Genomic DNA, 18,621 nt, shown 5'->3' on the forward strand with positions numbered 1-18,621 from the left:
CTTCAAAGCGTGTTACGACAATGCGTTAGCTTAACTGCCATTATCACAATCCTGTGGTCTCGATAACTTTCCTACGATGTTTATGGAAATAATTACTAAAGAGAGATCTATTCCATATGTTCTCATTTGTACAAACCTGAAAAACATTACTCATCATTTAAATTGGAGTATTAAATTCAGTCTCAGAATGATCAACGATATACCAACTATGATTTAATTTGTTTTGCTGATTTGTTTATTTGCGTTTTTTTTTTTTAAGATGAAAATATTTTAAATCAATGATTTAAGCTTTATGGCCTTCACCAGACTGAACAATTGTTTTTTAATCTTGCGTAATAAATTTAGTTTTTTCTCTTAATCTTATTTCATTAGTTTATCAAAGCACATTATTCATTTTAGTACTCTTTCAATGAGAAGTGAATTCTCATTGGATTGAAAAATCTCATATAAAATAAACGTGCTCAAGAAAATTCCAGTTAAACATCTCGAAGAATATAGAATAAATAGTTAGGTGACACTTCTTCTGGTTGTATGTAAAACAGACTTTATGCGTTAAATATTCTCCTAGTCTTAATGGAAGTAACAATTCTTTAAATAAAAAATTAAACAATTAAAAAACTTTCCTCATACCCCACGTACTATTTAAATTTGGATACAATGGAATACCCCCATGATGTGATAATATTCTACTGTAAATTAAACAATATTGAAATAAATTAAATAAAAACTCACCTAGAATTCCCAATCTGTAGTTAATTGTGACAACGAGGACATTTCCTAAGCTGGCCAAAATGCTTCCATCATAAGGATTTCCGGCATTCCAATCATATGATTCTCCATGAATGAAGACCAAAACAGGGTATTTTGAAGGATCCCGACCAACTAGAAAATAGAACAAAGTTTATTTATCACATATGTTTAAAAAGCATTGTTTAAATATTTACATATTCTTAATTAGCAGCAAAATATGAGGTCACGTAGCAAAAAAGCAAGTAATACAGTTAAGCAAAAATACGCTGTATTTCATTGCTAATTATTTTACATTTCTTGCGTAAAAAGGATTTCAAGAGCATATTTTAAAAATAACTAGTCATTATTCTCACATGTGAAACAATGTGTAATAGTCAGAGCTCGCACTCGGTTAACAGTTTTACGATTAACGCTTGAAACAAAATATCAGCAGAAAAGTAAAGTATCAAAATCTGTAAAATGCAAATGGGAATTATTAATAAATTGTATTTAAGAAATATTTTAGTTTCCTTCATTCGAGATTTTAAAATTGGAACAACATATAAACAAATTTGAGATGGAAATATTATAAGACTCTGCAATGGATGAGAGCAACATTAAAAGCAATTTATCTACTTTTAAACATAAAACAAAGGCTGATATAGCAATCAAATTGACTGATTTTAGAGAAGCAAAAAGTCATAAAATCTGTTTCTGAGGTATAAGTAAATTTGAGTTATGCGGTATAAGTTATGTTTGAGGTAAGCGGTTAGAAACTGGATAAATACTAAGGTGACACGTAAATCTGTAGGAAATTAAGCTTAAATTTATTTTTCCCTTTGTTACGTAAAGACAATAGTTATGAATGCTAAGTATATTAAATTCTGAATCATCATAATTCAATCGTGCGTACTTTTTAACATATTTCGGTGTAGCAGATGAAAGAAAAGCCTTGCACCCTAAATTTTTATATTTTAATGTACTGTCATCTCAAATAAAAGAAAGATAAAAGTAAAGAAAAAGAAAACGAATAACATCTGATAAACTGCAACAAGACAGATATGGAAGAAAACCTCCACTACTTATATTCAGATCTGAACTAAGCATACTGATTCCTGATACTCGAAATATGAGTAAAATAGTGAAATTTTAAAAAATGCAAATATTTTATGCATTCTGTAAAGAGAGAATGTATCTTATCATATCAGGTTTTCGACGAAAATATCTTTAGAGAATTTGAAATACATTTATCTATTTTTCAGAAATAAGGAGCACATTTTTATTATGATTTGTGGTCAACTGATGATATATCATTGCCAAAAAAAATATGTACAACCGTACTTCAGTTTCCTCTGAATAACGACTCGGATAAGTTCTTCAATCAGTTATATTATGTTAAACCACTTTCTTATCTCAATCATTTCCTGCCAGAATGTAAATTTCTAGCTCGCGCAATATTCAAATGACTTAGAAAGAAGAGAACATTTAAAGGAAGGTTTCAGAGGGTAGAATCAGAGCGTGTTCTGCCTGTTGAAGACCACGTTGCTAATTTGATTTCCTAGCGAGTAGTATTCTACAGCGTTACGTTATTGCCATTAGGCTAGTTACGCTGGCCTTGGGTCAGAGCCAGCTTGCGTGTATTCTAATTGTTATAACTTACTTTTTTTACTTTTAGTTAAATTCATTATCTTTGATTTAAACATAATTGTTGGCTTTTGAAAGCATGTGCTGTGCCTTCTGTTAACCTTGAGTCAAATAAAAGAGTTCTATAGAACTTTTCTCTACCTCTGTGGTACTAGTCATAGCCAAAATTCGCATTTAGTCTTAAGAGGTCTCGTATATTTGATGTTACCAAAGAACACGAGACCATATAGTGGCTCCAAGGTGAAACTCCAAGGTGTATTTCGCCCCCCTCATCGTCACAAGTTCCGCCGACTAGGCTTAATTCCATGGACAGATTTGGATTGATCATTGACACCGTAAGGCCTACTATGAAACCTGCACTCACCTTTGTCCAGCTATACGTATAATCTTTGAAATCAGAATTTGAAGCACTTTCTTGCTCTACTTTTCATACTAATCGAAAGAACGAGAGCAAAATATATGCGTATTTCTCTCTAGCAAAGGTGAATCCCGTTTCACTACGTCATAACACTGATTTCGACCTGTTAACCAACTGTTTTTATTCTAGTTAATTTAACCAGAACTAAGATAAAGCTCATTTTTATAGCAGTTTCTTTAATTTTTCCCGTCAGTGTACTATATTATTTTTAACAACATTCCCTTCTCAGTCACAGGAACGGAAATACTTACTGTGGAAAATTTAAGTACAGATTTACAAATATAGGATTACCATGCTACATAAAAAATTGCTTTTATTTAAAAGAAATTGCAAGAGAAACAATATTTGGATTAATTTCTAAATTTCATTTTAATGCATTTTATTCGTCCCTACCCTTTATGAGCTTATGAAACATCGTTTTAAAGCATGAATAGAAAGGGCATAGCTATATTTCAGTAATCTTCAACAAATATTCTTGACAAGTATTTATACATATATCCTAGTAAGCAGATACATGTTTCTACAAAAAATGCTTTAGCATGCTTTAGTATTCTTATTTAAGAATTATGCTTACATATTCTTTCTACAAAAAACGCTTTAGCATGCTTACATATTCTTATTTAAGTTACTTATACGTATATTGTCGCAGCTCTGATGCCTAGGTAAATTCATTTAAATTCGGTTTTTTCCTCGATACATACTCCAAAAATATCCTTCAAAGTATATGATGACTTATTCATATGCAATAAATATATAGCTGATAAGAACAATACGTCATTAAAAGGTTATTGCTCATAATTTTGTTACATTCCCATCATATTCGTTATGCTGTCTGTAACTGAATTAATCAATATGTAGGTGTAAAAGAACGTAGGTGTACATACGCAGTAAAATGAATACAAATTTACTTCTAATTTCACGTCTTTCGTTCCTTTTTTACAGTTACTGTATTTTAAAAAACAATTTTAATGAATAACACCTAACTATAGATATCGGGTTATGACTTTTATATCCTGTGTAGACACAGGCACAGCATTTTAATGAACTAATACCTTTTCTTCATAGTTATTTCTAAGGCTTTTCTGTTTACTAAGCTCAAGAAGCCCAATAATAATGTACACCATAAACAGAAACTTCACGATTACTTTACAATAAGAAAGCTGTTTCAGAACAAGACCAATTGTTCTTTTGTCTGAAATAAACACTTTATTAAGAAATACAGGTTATGCAATAATACTTCCACACATTTAGCTCTTTTTAAAAGAAAGAGGAATTATCAGCGGAGGGAACATTTACAGATTTCGATAGAAGCAGGGAAAAAAAGGAAGCTTCCTAATTTTCCCAGGTGGGTGATTTAATTTCTCCAATGATACTGATTGATTTGATACAGAAATTTAGCATTAAGTACAAAGGTAGGTGAAGGTGAACATTTCTTGGACTCTTTTAGAAGACGTCTGAAACTTGTTCCTTGCCCTAATGGATACAAATATTCCTCTCGTTTTGGTGGTCATTCTATATATTTCAAGCATTGGAGGAAATAGCAAATGTATTCGGAGAATTTGAAAACATATATTTGCTTAAAACTCTTATCGATTAAAAGAAAATACATACGTTATCCCTTAAATAGTAAATTACCTTTTGCAACAATTAATGTACTAAAAACTAGTGGAAATAATTTATGTATCACTGCAAAAGCTTCTCTAACTTACCAAAACCAAGGTAATTTTCTTCAAACCTCTGACGAGAACGTCTTTTTTGTAACAGCTAAATTAGAAAAAGAGGACTGTAGGAATTTTACAAGTACGATTTATACAATTTTTTGAGAATATCACAAAACTTGCATACACGCTTAAGTTTGAAAACTTGTTGGGAAAAGTCGTATTTTTGAGAGAACATTAAAACAGTTATGAGCATCAGTTTCTGTAACAGCATTTGGACTTACTCCGGAAAATCTACGCTCAGTAGCTGAGGACAAAGAAAAAGCTTTCAACAAGACTGTCAGAAGAGGGAAATGAACACCTAAACTATTGGACCATTACTATGATTGGGAAGATTATTTCTAGATCCGGCATCGTGAAAATCCGGAAGCAAAGCAAGAAGAGCAAGGCAATCAGTACAGCTTCACTGGCAAGACGGAAAGGTAGCCATGATAAGTTATTGTTAAGATGTTACCTAGTTTTATACCGATTGAAGTTACAACTAGGCCTGATTGAAAAATGGTATTCACTCGGTAATATTTAACATCTACATCTAATTTTATTACGTGATTTATCACAGCGTAAAAAAGTGAAAATATGACGTGAAAGAGTTGTTTAGTGGTGCAAATAGGTAAGGAGACGATTTGGATATAGAACTACAAATTTCTAAAGAGGATATGGTGTTATCTTATGGTGATTTTCTATGGTGTTATTTTAAACATGTATTCATTATTAGTAGCATTACTTCCATGTTTAATTAACTGGTTTTAACACTGGTAATTTAAAAATTGAAAAGCTTAAACTTTTTTGATTTGAGAATTATTTTCTGATATTAATTTGCATTAGGAGTTCAAGCTTAGGAACTGTTTGCTCTTCTGAATTTGCTCTGTCGCTAAATCATTATGCCACTTAGTAGTACTATAGTAATTAAATTCCCAAATGTAATTTACTGTATTGCAATGCAAATTTTAATATGTTATTATCAGTTCACTTCTTAAAAATTTAATATAGTGTTCTGTTATCGGTAAGAATGAAAGCTAGGTATCTAAAATCGTGCAACCCGTTGCTGTATATGGGATTCTAAGCTATAAATTATCTGGATGCATATGGAGATAAGCTTTAAATAAAAAAAATCAGCAATGCAAAGCTATATGTAAAACCTTTAGTGTTATAAATATGCTGTTGAAATTTGTGGGCAATTGTACAGTGTGATGAAATTCAAGCATGAGAAGTGAAAAAAAATTATAACAACTTAAATAGCTCGGCTTTGAAGAGACGCTATTGCCAATCCATTTTCACTTCAGAACGACGTATTAATCGCAGTACCTGCAGAAATTTTTCTATCATTCTTATTTCCGCCATCTGTGCTAAAAGAGATAAAAATTGCCCTTAGGTTACGAGCGACAACTGAATTGTCCTTTTACGAGCAACACGGAACAGCAAATTGAAATAATAGTATTCGGAACACTGGTTCAGGCTATAATGGAACAAAACAAAAGCGGCTATAAATTTTCTCAACTGACCCATTATTACTACCGTTTATAGCAATAAGGTTGACGATAGCTGTTAACAATTTTATACTTTTATTGAACAGGTTATAAAAATGAACAGAGAAGTCGATCCTAGCGCGCGGTTATATTTTGTAGTTCCGCTATCTTCTAAAAGCATGGATAGCATTTATGAGTTTGTAATTTTTGTCACCCCCTCAGGAGCCGTAATGTTGCCTATGAGCCTCATCCTTCCCTTGAATTTATTTTCAGATCCATGAAACTAATTAGTCCAGGGAGATTTGAAGAGGGTGTCACAGTACTATGCAAATGTTAACGTTTTTCAGCTTTCACTTTTTTTGTTAACATTTATGTTAAGACTAAGACTGCCATTTTCTCACATTGTGAAGTTACCAATTTCAAAACGCATCTACTGAATAGTCTATTAAGATACCAGATATATTCTTTTGTCCTTTGCTAAATGTAAAACTGATATTTTATTTCTTTACTTAATGATAAACTCAAAATATTTTAAAATTTTCTTTTCGTATTCACATTTTAAGTACCTCTGCTATGAGCAAATTGTAGACTAGCTTCGTCACTGACATACTATACTATCACACACATATTGAATCCTCAGTGCATGGATTTATATATACATGCACACAGTTTTAATATGTAATTCTCGACATAACCTGCTGGCCTTCCAAAATGCAACGCCATGAAGGAAGCATTCAAACAGCATCACACTTGCATCATGCGTATAGCGCGACGGAATATGCAAATGATAACGATTTCAGCGCTCCTTATAATCCGCATATAAAGGGAGGAAAGGTTGTTGCTTTGAATAATGCGATTTGCTCTCTCGGTCAGAATATATATATATATATATATATATATTTTGAGTAGCTTTAGTATGCCTCTTAGAGAAACATGAGCATCATTCGAGTACGCTTCTGAGTTCGACCGAGGCAGAATCCATGCATATATATATATTGAGGAGTATCCTTCCGGAAAATCGGTTATAATGTCAGACATTGGCAAGCAACAGTCATGCGAATATGGAATCGATGGATGTAAGAGGGAACGGTTGACGGACAGGAGGAACTGCAGCTGCTTAGTCTCGCCAATCCACGGCAAGACAGGTAACTCAACAATCATTGTCTGCACGAACAATTCGACGTCTTTTACAGTACAATGGCCTGTCCGCTACGTGCCCATTGCTTCGCTTACTTTTAACTTTAAACCACAGGCTTTTGCATTTGCAATAGTGCACTGAACAGCGGAGATGTTCATTCGAATGGCATGTGTGTGTGTGGTGTGCGTGATTATGGCAAAGCCTCGAGGGCTATCTGCCTAAGAGGAGGGATGCTTTCATGGAGGACTTTCTAATGGAAACTGGCTCGTATACACGTCACACATGGGGAAAACCACGAAAACGCCCATGCAGCCAGCCCGTTCGTGGGATTCGAACCTCGGACCGAACTACCAGTGTTCAGCGACTTTACCGCTCGGCCGCTGGTGGGGCATCATTCGAATGGCATGACATTGTGTTTTCGGACGAATCCTGCCTGCAGTATCACGATGGTCAGGTTATAATTTGGAGACACCCTAAACTCAGGCAGCTCGACAGTTGGGTGATGCATCGTCATATTGCGTACACTTACCAGCCAACGGTATATCTCTGAGTTTGTTGCTTTGGTCTGCCCATTCTCCAGATTTATCGCCCATCGAACATATCTGGTCAACGACTGGAGAACGCTTAGCCAGGCATGACGGTAACTAAATGAACTTTCTACAGATGGCAACATGTGGATTCAGCATGGGCTGGTATTCCCCAACAATACATCCAAAACCTCTTTCACTCAACGCCTCGGCGTGTAGCAGTGGTTATTAACAAACGTGAAGACAACACTTATTACAGATTTTCTCGTCTTCCACTCAAAGAAGGCTGCATTACACATGGCATTAATTAGCACTGATACTACGTGTAATCTCTGAAATAAATTTTTCTTTGATATCTCTTGTCCTTCTTCGTGCTGTATTTTGAAAGGCCAGCAGTGTAGTTTCCTACGCATGGTGTATAATATCATACGTTTTTGTTATATTCTAAGTGTTGAAATATACATTTCCAAAGAGCGGCATTACGATCATCATGTTAGATAAAATAATAGTTTTATATAAATGATTGATAGATACTCATTTAGTTCAAAGAAATAAAATGAAAGAAATGGAGGACTAAAATATGTGAGAAACTCAGGTACTTCAAAGAAACCATTTTAAATATATCCTGGACACATGTGAAGATACAAAAGTATTATGCATATCAGTCCTAAGTAATTTCAATTTGAAATCTTAAAAGAGTTACTAGCTCTCTAAACTAATATAGATATTATATGCTTTTGGGCATTTTTATTACTTTTAAAAATGAATAATATACCAAGCAATATGGTTAAAAAATTATACGTATATAATTAAGTAATTACTATGGTATTACACATCTTTTGCAACATTAATATACGCAGATTTTCTAAACCAAATACTTACGTAAACTAAATCAATGAATAGGCATGTAAGAGTTATTTTTGATATGATTACTAAAGTTTAATTTTTAGCTTTTTATCAATGCTGAAACTAATAGTAAATACATTCATACATTCATACATACTTCATTATCACATTTCACAAATAAAAAATGTATATTTAGTGTGCAAGTTTAAGTAGTTATTGACAAGTCAATATCTATGTACTTCAAGAGGTAACATTTCATAAATATATGTATAGTTTATGCATATATTCGGTTATGCAGCTTACATAAAATATTTTTAAATATAACAGAGCACTGTAATGCTTAGCATCAGTTCCTAACAAAACTAGTGAAAAAATATAAAATATTATCATTCATACATGTATATGGCATGCTTTTCTTAGGAATATATTTTTTAATTTATGGCATACGGGAGGCCATTAAGTTTCAAAAGCCTAAAGAGCTCTGAAACTTAATAAATAATTTTTAATAAAAGATAATAAATGGCTAGTTTAGCTGTCAATTGTCACTTTCTTTCATTAATACATAAAACATAAACTATATATTTAAAAGTTTTATAAATTTGAAATAGTTTTAAATAAATTAATGAATCAGTCCATTAGAGATCAACGTTGAAAAACTAAGCTAGCCTTTTGACTGTGTTTACATTCGCGTTCAATGTAAGAAAAAAGTTTCCTAAAGAATGTTTCGTGCCTTAATGTTTATGACATATGAAGGCTGAACATCTCTAGTGTAATCAGCTAGAAAAATGTCTTTATTCTTTCTTAATGGTATACACATGTTAATAAATTCTCTAAGAAAGATTTCAACAGAGAATATGGTAAACCGATTTTAAAAATATTCTCCCAAAGAAACGGCTGAAACAAAAACTCATGATGGATGACTTCATTGACATGGAAGATTCACCAGATGTGAATTTTAATGAATCGTTTTCTTTGTATATGCAACTGCTTACTAATGTTATTCGAACATATATATATATTTCTTATATATCTTACAAATGTAAGAAAGCCAAAGATAGGAATGAATAAATGAATTATATTTGAGACAAGAACTTAACCTGAAAGATAGAAGATGAATCTCCTTTTTACATCACTCAAGTTTAATAAGTTGTTTCCGAAAACATACATTTACAAAGTCGATTCCTTTTATATTTTAACTAAGGTAGGTAAATAGCTCTTGAAGCATTTTAGATACTTTTTTCAAAATACGTCGTTTTTAAGTTGATTTCCTGTAAATAATGATTTATAAATGTGTCATATGCATGTACAAAAAAAGAAAGAATTTCAAACGATTAAAAAATTCTATGTCTAAAACTAATTTCTAATTACCTAGGTTTCATAAGATAACGTAAAAACAAACATGTTTAGCTTACGGAAATTTACGACTACTACAGGAAATAAAAAGAAAGGTATACTTTCTGCTTACTTTGAATTCATTCACGATAAATTCTTCTTAAAAGTTATCTTACATTTAAAAAACACATTTTCTTAAATTTCACTTTTAGTAACATCAGTTATTTATTTTTTGTACAATATATTTATCTTATCTAACGTACTTACTTTTTTCTGTATCACTATTTTTCCTATAGTGTAGTAAGTTTGAATTCTGAATACATGTATTTTTAGATTATTACTAAAGCTTCTTTTAATTCTCTTCTGTAATTCCGCAATTCTTTTCTGTAATTCATTCTGTAATTATTTTTTTTTCAAAAGAGTTCTGTCAATTCTGCATTAAGAATCTACATCAGGCCTTACTTATGTGAAATCTGGTAGATAACAGTTCGTATTTTTTTCATATACCTCTATATTTTATTCAATTAAAATACTTAAAATAGATTTAATATATAAATTCATTCAGAAACGAAAGAAAAGTTTTTTAATTTATTATACTACTATTTATTTTCTAAGAATTATATTCTGCATGGTTTTTACATAAAACGTCCTTCAAATTCTGATATATTTTTCCCGTCCTTCCAAATTTAGCCCTATTCCAAAAACGTATAACTTTAGGTTATTTTGTGGGAACACCGAGTACTGTACGATATAACTGTACAGTTCTTAACATACAGGAATAAAAGCTGTCTTGCTCTTGTGACCTTCAACCGTTTTTTGGATTACCAGCACAATTCACCAGAAGAAAAGATCTAACACAGCTTCTGTGGCCATAATTTTATATTAAATTTAAATACACCTTTTGTTATAAATGTATCAGATGATTAATTATTAGCATAAGCGAGGCTTATTTTATCCCAACGCTTCAGGGTTGCTAACTAAACTTCCTTTCCAAAATTATTTGAGCTTGTAAATTTATAATATGTTGCAGAAAAGCTTTAGGTTGTAGTTTAAATTTTATTTTCAATAAATATTTTAGTTTGCTTTCCGACCTAGCGTATTATTATTTTGTTAGTTAATTGTATTGTTAATTGGATATAAATTGCGAAAAAAAGATAGTTTTTTAATTTACTGAATTAAATAAGATTAGTAAAGTAACTTACAGGTTTAACTCAAGTTACGAGATAAAATTACTGCTTCGTGATTTGCAGCTCAGTTTGGAGTTATAATTAAAATAATCGAGTAATTTCAGGTGAGAATACATTTATAAATCTTTTGTTTATTCATTTTCAAATATTTCAGCAATTATGACATGAGCAAAGTGTAAATTGAATGAAGAAGGTATTGTTATGCTTGCAAACAATATTCGTTATTCCATATGCCGAAACACTTAAATGGATTGTCTCGAAATAGATCTAATCATGGGCATTCATCTTCAGCTCGAAATTGTTCCTACTTAAAGGAGCCTTTTAAACTATATTTCTTTATCTCAGAGAAATCGAATTCTTAATACATTTTACTGAATACTAAAGAAATTCTTTACATTTAAAGTTTTCTTTCAAGCCTATAACATTTGCCTTTTTTAACTGAAATGATAAATATCAATTTTATGATAAAGAAGGAGTAATATTTTAACAACAATTACCAAGAAAGACTCGAAAATAATCTTCATGACATTTTAAAAAGAAAATTCGTTCTTCAAAACCTGCTATCAACTAAAGAGTGTTTTCACTGAATCTATTCCTTGTATACTTATTATAGGTCTTCAAATCAAATGTTCTTCTTAATTTTATCAGGATTTTATTCTTGCATAATCAATTTAAGCATAGAAGATAAATCGCTTAGAGAAGAAGTGCTTTGATATTATTTCTGAACTTTTAAAAAGAAAGAAACTAGTTTTCTACTAATGAGGTATGCTCAATAATTCCCCTCCTTTCTTTTTTCATCCTTTTTTTCTCTTACCACATTTCGCTGCTCGGAGATTGAATAATTCCACTAAAAAATAGAAGATAAAAACTGAATCTGATATTCATCAGTTCCGGGAAATATGTTCTTATTTTCAAGAAATAAATGGATTTTCTTTGTTAGTGATAGTTCTTACTTCATTACATGAAAATGTCCTTAGTTAAAACGCAAGCGTGCTGATAAACGTTGCTATTCATAAATACCGATACTGGAATTTCGCTGCAGGGAAAATATCACATCGTTTGTTGCAATTCTGTTCTGTTTAAGAAACGTTTGCTTTATGAATTGTTGATGCTATCAAATTTCAGCCCAGTTAATTAAATCGATATAGTAAAATTGAAAATTTGCCTGTGAAGAAAATTTCTCAAAAAAAAAAAAAAAAAAAAAAAAAAAAAAAACAGGACAAATGACGAATTTTTAGGTTACGTTTATATAAAAATTATGTAAACACTCTAAACTTTTAAGATTCTCCACTACAAACGCATTATAAAGCATATTACATTTTCTTTGAACTTTGGGTAGACTTTTAAGAAAAAATTAATTAAATAAGTGTAGAATTTAAGAATAATAAAAAAACTCCAAAAAGACTCAAATCCGTTCCTTACTTTTCAATTACTTGTTTTTCATAGTTTCAAATGTTACGATATCCATAATTTTATATAAAATAAAGTTATTGTAAATGTCTAATTAAATAGCCATAGTAATTTCTTGTACTGGGGTTAGAAGTTTCTGGACACCGCATGACTGATAATACACCTAACTTTATCTTACTCATGTATAACAGTATCAATATTACATATCTGAAGAATCTTAAATTTTCTTGATTCGAAATGAAAAACCTCAGATATTCTCGAAACTTCTGAATATCGAATCTAAAATCCTTTATATAAGAATAGTAATAAGAAAAAAAAATGGAAGAAAAATCTTCATTTTAAAGGTTTTAAATTAAAAAAAAATAGTTAATGAAGGACAAATTTAATAATACAGAGTTAAATATTTCTGCTTCTGTATTTATTTAGAAGATATAAATATAATTTAGGAAATGAAGTGTATAATTAAAACTCTTAAATCTTAATGCTCGTTTCTCAGCATTATTTAAAAATAAGTTCTTTATAAACACTCAGATTTCTTTCGTATTTTCCATGTTCCTTTTAATTAAAATAAATATAAAAGAGGGAAAATCTTTCATGGGTTGACACTTGAACATAGTAAAAATACAAAGCTAAATTATCCCTAGAAAGTTAATAAAAGTTTAAAACATTTTTGTTTTAAAAATTCTTAAAAGGACACATGCAATGTAGAAGTAACAGTGGGAGCAGGCTGAGATTCATTTAGGTGATATTGGTAGTACTAAATTTGCAAAAATGAGGCCCTTTTTTATTTCAAAGGCCTCAAATCAAAGTCAATAAAACTATCTTTTCAAAATTATTGCTGATAATAATTTTCCTTGGAAGAAAATGCTGATTTTCTTAGGTTGTAGAGTCATTAAGTTAGTTCGAAGCAGGAGTAATGAAAAAGGAGCTGTGCCCTCTCCGGAATTCGAACCTAGACTTCTTGAATACGTGCCCAGTGTTCTACCGTTACACTACGAAGGCATGCTGGAAGGAGGGAGAAACTACCTTATGTATTTCCCTTTTAAAGGGCGACTGGGGATAAGGGGACCCAATCGCTAAATTCTGGTGGCGAGGAATTATTTTTCACCACATTTTAGTTCGGGTGCCACTGTAGATTCATTAGGCCAGTAGTCCATTTTTTAAGCCCCAAATCACAGTTGCGCATTAAAATGTTTAGAAATTTGTGTGATGCATTTTAAAATAAAGTTCCTCGTTACTTTTTGTACTTTTAAATTTCAGTAACTTAGCTTTTTAAGATTTCTTTCATTGACATTATTCCACCCCTGGAGGAAGGACCATGTGGACCAATCAATTTCTTTTCAACGTTTAACCATTCTTACTAATTCTTAGATAACAAGTTATTAAAACTTGTTTACGTTTTACTCTACACCTCCTGTTAATTTATGACCTCAATTCTTTTTAAAGAGCGGTTGCTTGCTTAAAAACATTTCATATCATTTTTATTTTGTGTGTTAAATACATAAAGAAAAAAGTTTTCCTCGAAGACAATTATAGACTTTATTTCCCTAAATATTGATTCTAGGTATTGTATTTACACTGACGGTTTTGTACCCCGTTTCTTATTTCTTTATATACAACCTAAAATTTTCTTATAGAAAGCTCGTTACTTACTTACTATAACATCTTAGCGAAAATTCATCAGAAATAATGTTAAGAATTTGAGTTACGCTCTGCAATATTTTGATCCAATGAGCATTTCACAAATAATAAGGAATTTACTTTTTTCAGGGAACGTTCTCTATCGACAATTTTATACTTGCCCGATTTTCTAATGCATTTACCAGAAACATTGTCAGCATTAAAAAAATCATTTCATTTCTATAGTTTAAACAATCATTCTGTACTTTAAGGTTATCTATTGCTTTAACCTGATCTCATGACAAAGATGAGATCTTTTCGCCATGTTCAGTAATAACTCAGAAACTTCTATTATGTTTCCTCTAAAATTAGTCTTCTATTTTAATTTCCGTTAATTACAAAAAAACATATATAAATAAATAAATAAATTATTAATAACAGCAGGAATTCAGTTGCAAATAATTCACATTTAAGATGAGCTTTACTGATATTCGTGAGGAAGTAATTTTAGTTTCAGAAGCCTTCATTAGTTACGATGCAGTTCTAACTACAAGCATCATTAATCCAACCGAGTATCGCGTTCCATTAATCCTAGCAAGCCTTGCAGAGCATCAGATCTTTTCAATACTCAGCGGAAGAAAAAACGGAAAATAATAAAATATTGGAGGTAAATAATTTATGGGAATTCCTGAGCTTCGGCTAACGATGAGAAGATAATTTTAAATATTAAAGCAACAACAAAATATGTACACGAAAGTGAAAAAAAACTTGGTGAAATATATAAGAAGAAGGATAATTAACGGTATAATATGTAAAAAATGTACTGCTACGCTTTAATTGCTAGAAAACATAGCTCATTCCTTGAAACCAATTAAGATTACAAAACTAAACAATATTCGCATCTAATATTCGAAGTTTTCCTCAATTAATTATAGAATGAGACTAATCATCCCAGCGTGGTGATTAAAATTTATTTTTGCTAAAGAAGCTGCTGTTAGTAACGGCTATGTAGCACTGCACTTTCAAACTTCAGCGATTTTAATAATAATCTTTATTTAGGGGAATCAAATTCCACTTACTGCGATGTATTCATAAATTGAAGGAGTTTAAATAATATCCTACGCTTTCGTAAATGTACTCCTATATAATCCGACTGAGATAAGGGTGATATTCGCAATTTGTTTTTCGAATACCCATGAAATTTCAAATAAAAATAGGCATAGAAAATGATTCAAAAAGAAGATTTGGAAGAAAGTGACGTTAAACGCTCTGCAGAAAATGTATAAAACAAAGATGATGTAAGTAACGCAAAAGAAATCGATAAACGAATGTAGCCTTCAAAAGAGGCCAAATGCAATGAAAGAAATAAAAGAAAATAAAGATAGAAATGTAAGAATGAAAAAAGGCTGAAAAATACATTTGCTCAAATCAATTTTCCTCCCGAGCAAGGAAAAAGTGTGAATAGATGACATTCTATTCTTTATTGAACAGAAATTTAAGCAGAAAGATACTGATTTTTTCCCTCCCATTTGACAAAGAATATGACACTTTAAGCAATACCCAATTTCTCCTAGTAAAATAAGTTGAGATTAGCATACACTTTTCCCTTAAGCTATACAGAATAAATTGAATAAGGGGAAAAAACAATGAACGATTCTACGCAAGAGTCTATTTGAATTATTGTCACTTCTTAAAATTTGTTAAAACGATGAAAATTATAAAACTTACACCATTTACTGTTACATAATTAAGCTGAGAATTTTCAGTCTAGATACTAAGTCAGGTATTAAGGCATGATAGTTGTCAGTGTCTATTAAGCTTCATTTAATATGGAGTACTGATCAATGACACTGCTTGTTTTGGTTTTAGGAAGTTAAGAGAGACAAAGTGTGTAAAGACAAGGTAATATCGCACATGATCATTTATCTCATCCTAATCGATGGTATAAGGTTTCACTCAAAATTCTACTCGCATGCTAATTTGCTCAAATAAATTTATTGAATTTTTAACAGCAAGCTAATATTCTAAAGTATGCAAAGCTAAAACAGGAAAATGAAGAAAAAAAAGCTTCATACAAAGAAGCTAAAACATATATCGTGAAAGAAAAATAATAAGTCCATGAAACATTGACCAGCTTTTCTGTTTAACGCTATCGCGTTTATATGAGAACGAGAGTACCCTTTTTTTACTGTCAGTTGCCTTAGGTTACATTTGGTCTGAGTTACATAACTAGCTACTTTCTGTAAAAGCACATTGCACCAATATCTGTGTTTTAAAGAGACTTGTTAAAAGGTTTCTTTGGACAATTAAAGTAAGAGCGTTTACATTTATGCTAAAATAGGCTAAAATATACCACTCAACCTGCTACCTAAATGGTATATTTTAACTATTAGATAATGTCAGCTGAATTATAGTTTATTAAATGTAGTTTCTTTAAAGGAAAGTGGAAAAGAGTAAACTGATAATGATTTTCCTTGACACATATAGGAAGTAAAAATATGAAAAGAAAGATGAAAGCGTGGTACAAATTCAAGCTAACGCACTTTGATCGTTCCGCTTAAAAAATGTTTACTCAAGATTAACTAAGTAAGTAATATTTTCATGCTGTTTCGTATTAAATAAGTCTGTTACGAAGTTACCGTAAGAAATTAGATATTTTGAATAAATATTTTATTTATTTTTTGTACTTTTGCACATAATATGTTAGTATCTAATACTATCTTCGAACATTTTAAGTTTGCAATAAATAATATGTTTTATGATACGCACGAATCGAAAAATATGATCTCGTCCCCCCCTCCCCATTTTCAGGAACAAGATTCTGAGACATTCAAATAGGACATTTAGAAAATTTAAAACGACTCCGTTTGGGCGCAGGGTAATATCTGGGTCACAGCCACAAGATGGAGGAAATGCGGCGCCAATTGTCAATTCTACATATCAAGTTCACGAGAATCCTGGAAACCAGAAAGAATATCGTGATAAATGGCTTGAACTCGACGAAACAAAGGAGAAGAGCAAAATTTAAGCGTGGCTCCAAGACGACATCGGCCACTTGGCTGGGACAAAGTACTTCGCGGGACACATTCCACGTAATTTAATTTTCGTTTTGAAGCCGTTTTGAAGCCGCTTTTAACTCGTTCCAAACCCGATCGATATTATCGTTATTTAAATTTTATTGATTCGGCTTAGAAAAAGGAACAGTTCCAAAAGAAAATTTAGAGTTGACACTACAGTTTATCGCTTTGCTGTGTAGCTGTAAGTAAAAACATATTTTCCATATTTTATTTGTACATCTATATGAATAAGTCTCTTATTGAACAATATGAAAAAATCCTTTTTAGGATAATCTGACATGGTGACACGGTACGATCTGACATGGGTGCTTAATAATGCTATTTTCTACCATTTAGAACAATGTTTACAGGCTCTACCAATGATTGTTAATTAATAAGATTTATTACGATTTCATTGCGATATAAACATGCTAGCCACTAGCAAAATGTAGATTACTATAAATCTGTGAATTAATTGTTTTCCGCTTCAGTAACTCATGACAGGCTGAACTGACATCCATGTGATCATATTTTTAAATAAACCTATATTTGCACTTGGTGCCAGTAGTGAATAAATTGATGCATCAAAACAAGAGCGAAGAAAGTGTAGAAAATGGAATTTTGTACATTTCTTCGTACAAATTATGAGTTAGAAAATACCATTTCGTACCTATTATTATTTCTTTGAAAATCAGTGATTTGTAAAAATGTTTTTAAATGTTTTTATGTATCACGAACAGTTTTGAATATTTGTTATTTGTATTTTTACCCTATATTTTACATACATTGCAATTCCTAGATGTATCGTCATGGCAACGTGGGATTCTGTATATATGCAAAGTAATGTGTTTTAGTCTAAAATATTTGCTATGAAGGAAAAAAGCGGAAATGCTGCTCTGTTTCAAGCAAGACTTTTTTAAAACTTCAAATTTAATTATAAGATTTAAACTATAATTTCAAATTTTTGTGACCCAAAGTGTTTTGAATTCAAATGTACTACAATTAAAATTCTTAATAATTAATTAATTCATCAATATGTTACATATAAATTAATTAATTCATCAATATGTTACATAATAAGAACATATACTGGTCCTCATGAAATGAAGGCACGCTTAAATGGCATTAATAAAATTATTTTAACAAAATGCAACAGAAAGGTGTCTTGCATCTGTGTGTATATTTTAAAAAGTTTAAACTATGTCTGTTAATTCTGATTTAGAGTTTAAATTACTGTACATGTTATAAGCACGATAATTTCTTTCTTTTTAATTCTTCTTCAGATAATTTTTTTCATTAGGTGTTAAAGGTGGGAACAGAGAAATTTACGATAAATAGGATTTTAAAAAGTAATTACTCGGCTACAAAATGCAGAGATAATTAATATACTGTTACATGATCCAAATCGATGTCTTTTGTTGGCAAGAACAATTGTTTGTTTGTTCATTCATTGTTTATTCGTTAATATTTTAACCTCTTCTAATCCCTTTATACTCCTATGTCTAGTTTTCTAAAAATCTGATGGTTGTT

General features: G+C 31.0%; 1 protein-coding gene across 3 annotated transcripts in view; it reads right to left on the minus strand.

Moving 5' to 3' along the window:
- The window catches only part of LOC118184174 (neuroligin-4, X-linked-like), a 314,614-nt gene that overhangs the window by 103,320 nt on the left and 192,673 nt on the right, over positions 1-18,621 (minus strand). For all 3 annotated transcript variants that reach the window (XM_085809802.1, XM_085809801.1, XM_085809800.1), the window contains exon 2: positions 733-882. In XM_085809802.1, coding sequence (XP_085665928.1) covers positions 733-882 — 150 coding nt within the window. The remainder of the gene's footprint in view (positions 1-732; positions 883-18,621) is intronic.

This window comes from Stegodyphus dumicola, chromosome X2 (assembly GCF_044657685.1).
Source record: "Stegodyphus dumicola isolate Sdum_Otavi_A_Nest chromosome X2, ASM4465768v1".
NCBI classification, from domain to species: Eukaryota; Metazoa; Arthropoda; class Arachnida; order Araneae; family Eresidae; genus Stegodyphus; species Stegodyphus dumicola.